General features: G+C 40.3%; 1 protein-coding gene across 3 annotated transcripts in view; it reads left to right on the top strand.

The window, feature by feature from the left end:
* The window catches only part of CDC20B (cell division cycle 20B), an 86,754-nt gene that overhangs the window by 59,807 nt on the left and 13,368 nt on the right, over positions 1-13,579 (top strand). For 2 of the 3 annotated variants that reach the window (XM_081517774.1, XM_081517775.1), the window contains 2 exons: positions 2,111-2,228; positions 7,275-7,490. In XM_081517774.1, coding sequence (XP_081373900.1) covers positions 2,111-2,228; positions 7,275-7,375 — 219 coding nt within the window. In that variant the 3' untranslated portion in view covers positions 7,376-7,490. The remainder of the gene's footprint in view (positions 1-2,110; positions 2,229-7,274; positions 7,491-13,579) is intronic. The other variant, XM_081517773.1, reaches the window with a different exon arrangement.

Raw genomic sequence — 13,579 nt, 5'->3', positions numbered from 1 at the left:
AGTCCAAGGGTCTGTTAGGAGTCTTCTCCTGCACCACAATTCGAAAACATCAATTCTTCGATGTTCAGCCTTCTTTATGGTCAACTGTCAAATCCACACATGACTACGGGATAAACCATAGGTTTGACTATACGGACTTTTGTTGGCAAAGTGATGTCTCTGCTTTTTAACACACTGTCTTGTTTTGACATAGCTTTACTTCCAAGGAGCAAGTGTCTTTTCATTTAATGGCTGCAGTCACTGAGTGCAGTGACTTTGGAGCCCAAGAAAATAAAATAATCATCAGTTCAGTTTGTTTAGTCACTCAGTCATGTCCGACTCTTTGCGACCCCATGAATTGCAGCACGCCAGGCCTCTCTGTCCATCACCAACTCCCGGAGTCTACCCAAACCCATGTCCATCAAGTCGGTGATGCCATCCAACCATCTCATCCTCTGTCGTCCCCTTCTCCTCCTGCCCCCAATCCTACCCAGCATTAGGGTCTTTTCCAATGAGTCAACCCTTCGCATGAGGTGGCCAAAGTATTAGAGTTTCAACTTCAACATCAGTCCTTCCAATGAACACCCAGGATTGATCTCTTTTAGGATGGATTGATTGGATCTCCTTGCAGTCCAAGGGACTCTCAAGAGTCTCCTCCAACATCACAGTTCAAAAGCATCAATTCTGCGGTGCTCAGCTTTCTTCACCATCCAACTCTCACATCCATACATGACCACTGGAAAAACCATAGCCTTGACTAGACGGACTTTTGTTGGCAAAGTAATGTCTCTGCTTTTAAATATGCTATCTAGGTTGGCCATAACCTTCCTTCCAAGGAGTAAGCATCTTTTAATTTCATGGCTGCAATCACCATCAGCAGTGATTTTGGAGCCCAAAAGCATAAAGTCTGACATTGTTTCCACTGTTTCCCCATCTATTTCCCATGAAGTGATGGGACCAGATGCCATGATCTTAGTTTTCTGAATGTTGAGCTTTAAGCCAACTTTTTCACTTTCATCTTTCACTTTCATCAAGAGGCTCTTTAGTTCTTCTTCACTTTCTGCCATGAGGGTGGTGTCATCTGCATATCTGAGGTTATTGATATTTCTCCCAGCAATCTTGATTCCAGTTTGTGTTTCTTCCAGCCCAGCGTTTCTCATGATGTACTCTGCATATAAGTTAAATAAGCAGGGTGACAATATACAGCCTTGACGTACTCCTTTTCCTATTTGGAACCAGTCTGTTGTTCCATGTCCAGTTCTAACTGTTGCTTCCTGACCTGCATACAGGTTTCTCAAGAGACAGGTCAGGTGGTCTGGTATTCCCATCTCTTTCAGAATTTTCCACAGTTTATTGTGATCCACACAGTCAAAGGCTTTGGCATAGTCAGTAAAGCAGAAATAGATGTTTTTCTGGAACTCTCTTGCTTTTTTGATGATCCAGCGGATATTGGCAATTTGATCTCTGGTTCCTCTGCCTTTTCTAAAACCAGCTTGAACATCTGGAAGTTCACGGTTCACGTATTGCTGAAGCCTGGCTTGGAGAGTTTTGAGCATTACTTTACTAGCATGTGAGATGAGTACAATTGTGCGGTAGTTTGAGCATTCTTTGGCATTGCCTTTCTTTGGGATTGGGACGAAAACTGACCTTTTCCAGTCCTGTGGCCACTGCTGAGTTTTCCAGATTTGCTGGCATATCGAGTGCAGCACTTTCACAGCATCACCTTTGAGGATTTGAAATAGCTCCACTGGAATTCCATCACCTCCACTAGCTTTGTTTGTAGTGATGCTTTCTAAGGCTCACTTGACTTCACATTCCAGGATGTCTGGCTCTAGGTGAGTGATCACACCATAGTGATTATCTGGGTCGTGAAGATCTTTTTTGTACAGTTCTGTGTATTCTTGTCACCTTCAATTCATAGGTTCATTGTGCCTAAGTCTCTTTGTATATTTAGTTTTTTGTTGCTTTGGGATAAACTTTCCTGGAACTAACATAATTCCTCTAACACCCTAACCCTATATGTAGACTGGAAAGTAGATGTGTACAGAACATACTTCCTAGACTTAGTTTAAAATGCATTCAGTGAGTCAGAAATTGCCATAATTCTGTATTTTGGGGATCATTATTACAGATTTGTTCCCTAACCTGGCTACCTAAGACAAAGGAGATTGCAACTGGCCAAGGTTCTCCCAAGATTGATGTGACTATGTGGACCTGTCCTGGTCTGGCCAGGTCATGTGGATTTTTTGGTAAGTATATAGGTAGGTAAAATGACATGTACCTATTGCAAGGTGAGCTGTTGTTGGTGGAAAAAGCCATGGATGGAAGATTTTCTTCTTCTGGTTCTTTGAAGTATATATTTTATCAGAGGAAAAAACCCTACTTTCCACACCTCAGGGATAGATGAGTGTTTCTGAATTTGACTAAGATTGTTCATCACTTATAATGGTCATTTTTTTTGCATACGTGTAGGGATGATGAAGTGATAATTGTGGGCAGTTTTCAAACTGTGTTTCTGAACTCTGGAGTTAGCATTGTAACTCGTTTTACCCTATTTGGAAGAAGAACCAATAGTGCTGTAATGTGTGGAAGATAAAAAAATATGAAAAGGGTGAGACATTATTCTATGTGGGAAGACCATTCCAGAGCATGAGATTCTGGGGGAGCCTCTGCCCTTTCAAGACAGACTGATGTTGTTTCCTGGTGTGGTTCTGTAAACACTTACTGGCTACTTCTTGAGAGCAAGACCCCATGATGGAGAACATGACTCAGGCCTTGTTCTCAAGAGTCTTAAACTACCTTTGGGTGCAATCTGAAATATTAAGTGGGGCTGAGGAAAATAGAAGTGTTGGTTGTTGAAGGAACAGGGCACTGACATCCAGTCTCTTGTAGACCTCTGATTATATATTCTGTCTTCTTCCTCTTGCCACTCAACTCATTTCCTGGTCATCCCTGAAATGTATTTATTCAATATTTATTTATTAATATTAAGCATCTAGTATGTACCAGGCAATTTTGATGGTGCTAGGCATACACAGGTGAACCAGACAGGCAATATCCTTGCCCTCATGGAGCCTTTACTTCTGTGGGAGAAGGTAGACAAAAGTCAAATATATACGATATTAGGTGGTGATGATGCCATGACTCTCTGGAGATTCTGGGAATGTTATTTGGCAACAATAAAACACCTTAACAGAGAGTCTTCCTGCTTCTGCTGCTCAGCCTGGCTGGAGCTCTGGTTATCCTCAAAATAACTTTCTATCCTTCAGCTGTTATACTGTGTGACTTGATCAATAAAAATACAGACAGCTCTTGACAGAGTCACTTCAGTGCCAGAATGGGTGTAGGAGAAGCATGAGGTGGTCCTTTGCATATATTAATTACAATTTACCAGACCTTTTTAGTTTAGGGAAACATTTAAAATCAAGCCTTAAAACCTAGGTGGGAGTACTGATAGATAACTTTTGCATGAATTTGCTGATGCTCAGAATAGAGAAGGTATTAGTGCTTTTATTTTTTTTTTCATTTCTCTGGTCATAATAAGTTATACTTTTTAGTTTTAATGAGTTGTGAATTTTTTTTATATTAGACAGCAGAGAGTATATTTACCCCTTCCTCCTTCCTTTAAAATGTTGTTTGTTGGAGAAGATGCAGTTAATTTTGAACTTTTAGACACTAATTTTCATCTCTAACTCAGTAGTTTCTTCTATGTACAATATTTCCCCAAAGTATTTAGCAGGATGATTGTTTTACAAATGCACATCATGTGGTCAGATACATTTGGAAATTCTGAGTTAAATAAGAACAGTTTTTCTTTCTTAATTATGTCTCAAAGCCTTTGATACATTACATGTATTGGGAATCTCCAAGAGGAGCCATTTGGTGTTTCCCAAGTTCATTGGGAAATCTTTGTATGGGAACATCTCAAGATCTTGCTCTGTGAATACCCTTCAGGGAGCAATGCCACATGGTGTGGGGCTGCTGAGGTCTTCAGCTTCTATGTGTTTTTACTGTGAGTCAGCATTTCCATCGTGGGTCAAGATCAGCATTGAAAAAAAAGAAATAGAATGGTATAGAATGGAAAAATGGAAAAGTAGGTTTTATTTTACGAAAATTTTGTCGTTGTTATCAGTACATTTGCATGTCTATGTATAGGGTCACCACATAAAATGTAGTTTTGACAATGAATTGTGGTCAAAAAGCTGGAAAGAAGCTATTTTCAAATACGGTCATGCTTTTAGTAATTCTCATCCTGTTACCCACAGTCATAATTCTCTGGAGGAAAATTTTAGTTAAAGAGGTTCTCATCCACCTGACTATAGGAGAAAGATGCCTTATAATTTCCCCTCCTACCCGACCCCCACCCCCACCGCCAAAGCTGTAATTTCTAAGCTTTGAAATAGCAATAGGTGACTTTCTAGCTTATAAGTGAGATCTGGCCTTTGACTAGGTTCCATCAGTCCATCACACAAGCGTCAGTACATTGCCTCATTTATGGCTGTTGCTGCATAAAGAAACAAACCTTTCAATGCTTCCAGTGACAGTACTCTTGGAACGTGGGGATGTAAATTCTAAAGAAGAACTTCATCTGAAATAAGGTGGCATTTTTCCCTCTCTCTAGTAAACTAAGATTGTCATGAATGTGAAAGAAGTATTTTAAGAATGCTTTTGAAAGAAGTATTTTAAGAATGCTTTTGTTTCCATCCAAACGCCATTTTCCTAACAAGTTCTGGAAGTAGCTGTCTATCTTTTAAATCAAGATATTTTTCAAAGTCTGTTCTATGAAAGATTTGGGTCTTCCCCCTGTTACTCTTTTTCCACTTTCTCTCCCTCCTTCCTTTTCATCTTAATGCACATAATAAAGAATGCATGAGTATTTATCACTGATTATATTTATTGAATAGAATTTTCTTTTTAGGTTTAATTTTAAAGCATTGGTATAATGATCTATATTTTCCTAACTAAATTAAGTTGCTTTTCATTTATATGGCTTGTGTGTGTGTGTGTGTGTGTGTGTGTGTGTGTGTGTGTGTGTGCGCGCGCGCGTACTAAGTCCTATCTGACTCTTTGTGGCCCCATGGGCTGCAGCATGCCAGGTTCCTCTGTCTTTTACTATCTCCCAGAGTTTGCTCAGATTCATGTCCATTGAGGTAGTGATGATATCTAACCATCTCATCCTCTGCTGCCCCTTCTCCTTTTGCCTTCAATCTTTTCCAGCATAATAATGGATACTGGCCTTTAATAGAACAAGAAACTCTTCTTTATGCTGGGTTTGGAGCATGGTCAACAGTTAAAGCTTTGAACTGGATTCTAGTTCTGGCTCTGACATTAACCAGCTGTGTGACCTTGAACAAAGCATTTGATATTCTTAAAGTTTTTCTTCAACTCTAAATTAAGAGGCTGGCATTATATCAATGAATTTAAACATTTGTTGTGCACCAACATGCCTAGGGCCAATCCCATGTGTCCTTGGGGGCATGTCTCTGTGTGTGTCATGTGTGTCTGTGTATGCATGAAGGAGAGCACTGGGAGTTCTGTGTGTAGGTGGAAAAAGCCCTAAGTAAGAAATGTTTCGTTTAGGAGTGGAATAGGGTAGCTACACTCTTTGCTGTTGAGAATCTTGCGTCAGAGAACAAGATTATTTCTGAAATTCCAGCTCTCAATTGAGTTGTAAGCTGTACTGCTCTATGAGGGGGTGACCACCCATCTCATTTGATTTTACTTGTGCCTCCAAATACCTACCCATTCAGAAACATATCCCCTCCTTCTTTCCTACTTTGTCCTAGTCCCAGCTTTCTTTCATGGAGTCAGCTTTGTCTATTTTGGTATAAAGTTTTGATCATGAAAGTCATTGTTGGGTTAGGATTGGTTTTGCAAAATATTTTCTAAGGAACATTAGTCCTTTAAGATGCTCAAGTCAAAAAAGGACTCTGGTCAAATAAGTTTCAGAAATGCTGCCTATTATAGCCTCTTCTCCCAAATATTTATAATGCATATGAAAGTGTTAGTCTCTCAGTTGTGTCCAACTCTTTGCAACCCCATGGACTGTAACTCACCAGGCTCCTCTGTCCATGAAATTCTCCAGGCAAGAATACTGGAGTGGATTGCCATTTCCTCCTCCAGAGGATATTCCTGATCCAGGGATCAAACCTGGGTCTCCTGCATTATAGACAGATTATTTATCTACTGAGCCACTAGGGAAGCCCTATAATGCATATAGCAGTTTTGAAATAAGGAATCCTGTTTAATTTCCTTAACTTGGAGCTCCCAAATTAACATCATTATTAAAGACTCTTTTCATTTTTAAATACCTAACAACCTCATATAAAACTATTGTCCCACAGAATGTTCTTTGAGAAATCGTCAGTTGGATAACAGAAAGAGGGGTATTGTCCTCAGAATTTCACATAAAACGCTCATGTTTGCTTTGTGGGACAGATTTTTGTGTCTTTTTCCATTAAGCTGCATGAGTTTATTTGATTAACTTCTTGAAACCAAAATCCTAAAGGGATTACTTTCAGGGGAGGATAAGAAGAGGGATGGGGTGTGTGGTAGGAACATGGCCAAGGAAATTCCTGGGTGTTGGTGGAGTAGAAAAGATAGAACTAATAATGGCAGAAGGCATGAGTTGTGGGGAACTAAAAGCTGGTCCCCTCAGAGCTATCCAAGTCAAGTCCCTGGAACCTGGGAATGTGACTTTATTTGATGAAAGGGTCTTTGCAGGTGTAATTAAGTTGAGGATTTTGAGATGAGATCATTCTGGATTATCCAGTTGGGCCCTAAATAAGAGGCACACAGAGGAGAACAGACACACAGAAGTGGAGGCGACTTGACCACGGAAGCAGAGACTGGAGTGATGTGGCCACCATTCTGGGACGGTCAACAGGTGCCATAACTAGAAGAGGCAAGGAATGGAGTCTCCAGAGTAAGCCATCCCTGCCAACCCCTTGATTTGGGACTTCTGGCCTGTGAGAGAATGTATTTCCGTTGTCTTAAGCCATGCAGCTTGTGGTAATTTATTAAGCAGCCCTAGGGATCTGATACAAGAGGGAAACACCCTGAAGGGGCAACGGTGAAGCAGAACCTTGGCCACTTTAGAGTGTTCCTCAGAGCCCACGCTGACTGTGTTTTCTTGGCAAAGGTGCAATGGGAGCGCTAGCCCTGAATGTGGCAGGTGTTTGGAGAAGCCCTTTATCCTGGGATGGGATTCATGGCCCCCAGCTTAGGTTGCTTCCTAGTCCTAGGCAACAGCCCTTGACACATGGAACATGAGCTGTCTGTCTATCTTCCCACAGACCACCGAGGCCGAGTGCTACACCTGGCTTTGAGTCCAGACCAGACCCTCGTCTTTTCTGCTGCAGCGGATGGCACAGCCTGCATATGGAATTGCTGCTAGTCACTCAGCCCCTCCTAGCTTCAGCTTCCTCATTTTGACATGAGAATAATGATATTGGCCTTGCCTTCTCCATGGCATTGTCATGAGGCTCAAACAAGATGGTGCTTTTCTTGAGGTGAATGCCTGTTCCCCTGACTTTTTTCTCAGGTTACTTTACTTGCTCTGTTTCGTCCCACCACAACTTCCAGATGTTGTCTCTCATTCTGTGCTTCTCTTTCTGCTTTCCTCCTCCTCCCCTTTTCTTCTTCTTTCTCTGTCTCCTCCTTGTTAGAGATGCATTTTCACTGCTATAGTCACAAGAATATCTACTGCAACGATTTCTAAACTCTTCTTTCCCACTTCACTTTTCTCCCAAGCTCCAGCCTTATACTTGGGTCTCTGGATATATATATATATATATTTTTTTTTTTTCTTCTATTTTGGCTGTGTGGTGCAACATGCAGAGGTCTTAGGTCCCTGACCAGGGATCAAACCCATGCCCCTGCAGTGGAAACTTGAGGTTGTAACCACTGGACCGCCAGGGAAGTCCCTTGGTTATTTCTTCATTGAGATCCTTTTCTGTCTTTGGCTCAAACTCAATACATTAAAAACAAAACTTATTCACTTGAATAAGCACAACTTACTCATTTAAATATTGATTAAAGTGCCCCTGTATGTTAAGCATAGGACTTCCCTGGTGGCTCAGTCGATAGAGAGTCTGCCTCTAGTGTGGGAGACCTGGGTTCGATACCTGAGGTAGGAAGATCTCCTGGGGAAGGAAATGGCAACTCACTCCAGTATTCTTGCCTGGAGAATTCCATGGACAGAGGAGCCTGGTGGGCTATAGTCCATGGGGTCACAAAGAGTCAGACATGACTGAGTGACTAATATGGATTAAGCATATGGATTATTTCCTCTCAGACAAGGACTTCCTTGGGACTTCCTTTTCTCTCTTCATGGTCTCATCTTACCCTAGTCATTCCATCACTCAGGGAGCCTCCTGGTTATTCAGTTTACCCCTTGCTCTCTATCTTTTGTTTCACCCTAGTAGGGTCCTACACACCTGATGACCGATTTGTGGCGATTGCCTTCTACCTGGTTTCCTGTCTTTATTCTTAATGGGTTTCCACATTACTGTTAGGTTTAATTTCTAAAAGCACTGTACTAATCCTCCCAGTCCCCTGCTCATGAACTCTCAGTGACTCCCCATTATCTAACCCCCCTTGACCTCAACCTTGGAGTCCTGAGCCCAGAATCTGAAGTTATGGGACCTATACTTAACTAGGCTCTGCCATAAACTTACTGAGTGACCTTGGGTATGCCACGACATTTGCAAATAGGACTTTGGATTTGATAGCTGCTAAGGTTTCTTCAAGCTCAATCACTGTTCTTTTTAACATTAATTCTCACTCACCTCCTGTGTTATCGCTGGGCTGTCATGAGTTCCTTCCTTATGCCTTTGTTGGAGCTCTCATCTTCTAGTCTGGAATTCCTGCTCTTCGGTTCCTTTGCTCTGTACCTTCACATAAGTCTTATCCTCTCCAGGAAGTGTTTTGAAATAATGTTACCTGGCTTTGAACTCTTGGTATCAGCCTGTGTCACCTACTTTGTGTTAATATAACTACTCTAGTTGTTTTAAAAAATCTTTTATTAGTATGGGAATCTTTGTTTATTTAAACTTTAACATGCTTATTTCTTTCACAAAATTATATTGAGGAGTTGAGGGAGCATATGTTATATTTTTTTAGTGTCCTCTGGAATGTTTTGCATGTGTCAGCTAACATATGTTGATTAATTTATTTACTTTGTCATAAATGGCTTTTACCAATATACACACACTCCTTTAATATCTCTCTTCAAAAAAATAATACCAAATAAAAGCTTTGATAATTGAAAAGTGGAATAGTAAATACAAGGGATGTTAGGACTCTCCTGACAAGTTGACAATGTATTCTGTCATTTTCCTTGTTTTTAAACTCAGAAAATATGCTTGGTAGTGCTAGTAATTCTTACCTTACAAAATTTTAGGTCACCAAAAAGTGCAAATATGATGCATCCCTGTAATGCACACTCTTCTTTTTTAAGATAATGACTTTCATTTGATCTTATTTAGCCAAGTATAAACTATAAGAAAAAGGTTAACAGGGAAAGGAGCAAAATGGTGAGGCCATTTCCAGCGTTCCCCACCATTCTGATATGGTTACATCCCTCTTAAAAATCTCATGGCACTATGAAACGACCAAAGGACCAAAGATTACTTCTCTCAATTAATACTAGTTTGTGAACAAGGTTCTCATTTAAGAAAAACAGCAATATATCTTTTACTCCTGTTAGTTTTGTGGAAGTCTGGAATATAGTTTCAGTAAAGAAAAAAATGAACTCAGACAATACACAAAACAGGAGCCTTCAGTTCAGTCGCTCAGTCGTGTCCGACTCTTTGCGACCCCATGAACCGCAGCATGCCAGGCCTCCCTGTCCATCACCAACTCCCAGAATCCACCCAAACCCATGTCCACTGAGTCAGTGATGCCATCCAACCATCTCATCCTCTGTCGTCCCCTTCTCCTCCTGCCCTCAACCTTTCCCAGCATCAGGGTCTTTTCAAATGAGTCAGCTCTTTGCATGAGGTGGCCAAAGTATTGGAGTTTCAGCTTCAACATCAGTCCTTCCAATGAACAACCAGGACTGATCTCCTTTAGGATGGACTGGTTGGATCTCCTTATACTCCAAGGGACTCTCAAGAGTCCTCTCCAACACCATAGTTCAAAAGCATCAATTCTTCTACGCTCAGCTTTCTTTATAGTCCAACTCTCACATCCATACATGACCACTGGAAAAACCATAGCCTTGACTAGATGGATGTTTGTTGGCAAAGTAATGTCTCTGCTTTTTAATAGGTCATAACTTTCCTTCCAAGGAGTAAGCGTCTTTTAATTTCATGGATGCAATCACCATCTGCAGTGATTTTGGAACCCCCAAAAATAAAGTCAGCCACTCTTTCCACTGTTTCCCCATCTATTTCCCATGAAGAGATGGGACCAGATGCCATGATCTTAGTATTCTGAATGTTGAGCTTTAAGCCAACTTTTTCATTCTCCTCTTTCACTTTCATCAAAAGGCTCTTTAGTTCTTCTTCACTTTCTCCCATAAGGGTGGTGTCATCTGCATATCTGAAGTTATTGATATTTCTCCCGGCAATCTTGATTCTAGCTTGTGCTTCCTCCAGCCCAGCGTTTCTCATGATGTACTCTGTGTATAAGTTAAATAAGCAGGGTGACAATAGACAGCTTTGACGTACTCCTTTTCCTATTTGGAACCAGTCTGTTGTTCCATGTCCAGTTCTAACTGTTGCTTCCTGACCTGCATACAGGTTTCTCAAGAGACAGGTCAGATGGTCTGGTATTCCCATCTCTTTCAGAATTTTCCACAGTTTATTGTGATCCACACAGTCAAAGGCTTTAGCACAGTCAATAAAGCAGAAATAGATGTTTTTCTGGAACTCTCTTGCTTTTTCAATGATCCAACTGATGTTGGCAATTTGATCTCTGGTTCCTCTGCCTTTTCTAAAACCAGCTTGAACATCTGGAATTTCATGGTTCATGTACTGTTGAAGCCTGGTTGGAGAATTTTAAGCATTACTTTACTAGCGTGTGAGATGAGTGCAACTGTGTGGTAGTTTGAGCATTCTTTGGCATTGCCTTTCTTTGGGATTGGGATGAAAACTGACCTTTTCCAGTCCTGTGGCCACTGCTGAGTTTTCCAAATTTGCTGGCATATTGAGTGCAGCACTTTCACAGCATCATCTTTCAGGATTTGAAATAGCTCCACTGGAATTCCGTCACCTCCACTAGCTTTGCTCGTAGTGATGCTTTCTAAGGCCCACTTGACTTCACATTCCAGGTTGTCTGGCTCTAGGTGAGTGATCACACCATTGTGATTATCCGGGTCGTGAAGATCTTTTTTGTACAGTTCTTCTGTGTATTCTTGCCACCTCTTCTTAATATCTTCTGCTTCTGTTAAGTCCCTACCATTTCTGTCCTTTATTGAGCCCATCTTTGCATGAAATGTTCCCTTGATATCTCTAATTTTCTTGAAGAGATCTCTAGTCTTTCCCATTCTATTGTTTTCCTCTATTTCTTTGCATTGATCTCTGAGGAAGGCTTTCTTATCTCTCCTTGCTACTCTTTGGAACTCTGCATTCAAATGGGTATATCTTTCTTCTTTTTTGCCTTTGTTTTTCACCTCCCTTCTTTTCACAGCTATTTGTAAAGCCTCCTCAGACAGCCATTTTGCTTTTTTGCATTTCTTTTCCATGGGGATGGTCTCGATCCTTGTCTCCTGTACAATGTCACGAACCTCCGTCCATAGTTCATCAGGCACTCTATCAGATCTAGTCCCTTAAATCTATTTCTCACTTCCACTGTATAGTCATAAGGGATTTGATTTAGGTCATACCTGAATGGTCCAGTGGTTTTCTCCACTTTCTTCAGAAGCCTTAGCTACAAAAATTGTGTAGTATAAAATTTTTATTGAGTAATAATTCACATAAAGCATGTAAATCTTTAGTGTATAGCTCAATGTATATAATTTATGAATAGATTAAGATCAAGATCTATGAGTAAATCATCCAGATCAAGATGTGAGCATTTCTCTTACCCCAGAAGATTCTTTGTGTCTACTTAGTTAACACCTCTCCATTATTCCGACCTTGGTCACCATGAATTAGTTTTGCCTTCTGCCAATCTTCAGATAAATGTAATAATACAGTAAATATTCTTTTATGTGGAGTCTTGTTTCTTTTATTCCACATTAAATATGTAGGAGTAGTTACTGTTGCTGCATGTAACAGTGGTTGGTCTTTCAATTGCTGTATAATATCCCATTGTATATACAACAATTGTTTTTCTATTTTATTATAGATGGACATGTATTTTTAACTTTCAAGGATAAAGTTGCTATGGACATTCTCAAACACATATTTGGTGGGGAAAAGCCCTCATTTCTGTTTGGTGTATACCCAAGAGTAAGAATTGTTAAGTCATAGCATATGTGTTCATTCAGTTTTAATAGACACTGTCACTTTTCCTAAGAAACTCTACCAATTTACACTTCCACCAGCAGTGAACAAGTTTCACACAACTATTTTTAAGTGAACTTCAAAATCTGTAATAAATGTTGCCAGTAGAGAATATCCCATCCATATTCTTATTGCTATTAAAATCCTAATTACAGATTATAGCAGGCATCTAAAATATCATCCTAGTGACTCTCTTATCTCTTATCTCTTTTAGATATCAGCATGAGATTTCACTTTCTAATATAAGGGTTCTTATCACCAGCTGCATATTAAAATCATTGGGGAAACTTATAAAAAGAACATTTTGTCCTGGTTCTCATCAAGTTAAATAAAAATTTCTAAAAGTGAAGCATAGACATTGGTCATTTTAAAGAGCCTGGTAAGTCTAATGGGCAGCCATTAGACTGGTTGAAAACCAGTGAACCAGTATTTTGGTCAGTCTATAAGCTATGTCCCTTCATTTGTTTTAAGAAGCTGTCTCTTAGTGTTGCTGTATGTTCTTAGTTTGGACATACCATATGTATATATGTATATGTTTACATATGTATACACACTCACATAAGATTTATATTCCAAAATGATCTTATGGAAATCAAAGGAATCTGTTCACATAATCTCATCTTGATGCATCTACTGGGCTGATGACTATCCACTGTGTTCAGCATGCTGAATGAACATCTTGGTTTTTCTCCCAAAGGAAACTTTCAGACCATGATTCAACACTCACTCCCTAGTATGAGTTGGCAGTCACTGTAACCATGTTGATTATACCTACCCAGGCTCAAGGACAAGGAGAACCAAGAAATCACCTAGTAACCCAAGGCTTAAATTCAAACTACTGAGAAAGGAGGCTGACTTTCTCTAGCCAAGTGCCTTGTTAGTATCCCCTAGAATTTTAATTTCCATTTCTTGCCTGCTTTGAAAAATACTCTAAGGCATTTCCTGTTTCTGCTTCTCCCAATGGACTCAGGTTCTTGTATATAAATCTGAGTAGCAGGTATTGGGTGTGGAACAATGGCCTGTGAAGGGCAAATATTTCCTTTTAATCCAAATGCTCCAGACTGGCTGTTTCTTGCAGAATTGCTGAGCCCTTGACTGTACTTGTTACTAGATAGACTGACCTTGGTGTTCCTCCTGCTGGGCCTGGC

Source organism: Giraffa tippelskirchi, chromosome 8 (assembly GCF_054371585.1).
Source record: "Giraffa tippelskirchi isolate mGirTip1 chromosome 8, T2T-mGirTip1v1.2.pri, whole genome shotgun sequence".
Taxonomy (NCBI): Eukaryota; Metazoa; Chordata; class Mammalia; order Artiodactyla; family Giraffidae; genus Giraffa; species Giraffa tippelskirchi.
Note: the sequence above shows the minus strand (reverse complement) of the source record. Positions and strands in the feature narration are given on the sequence as shown.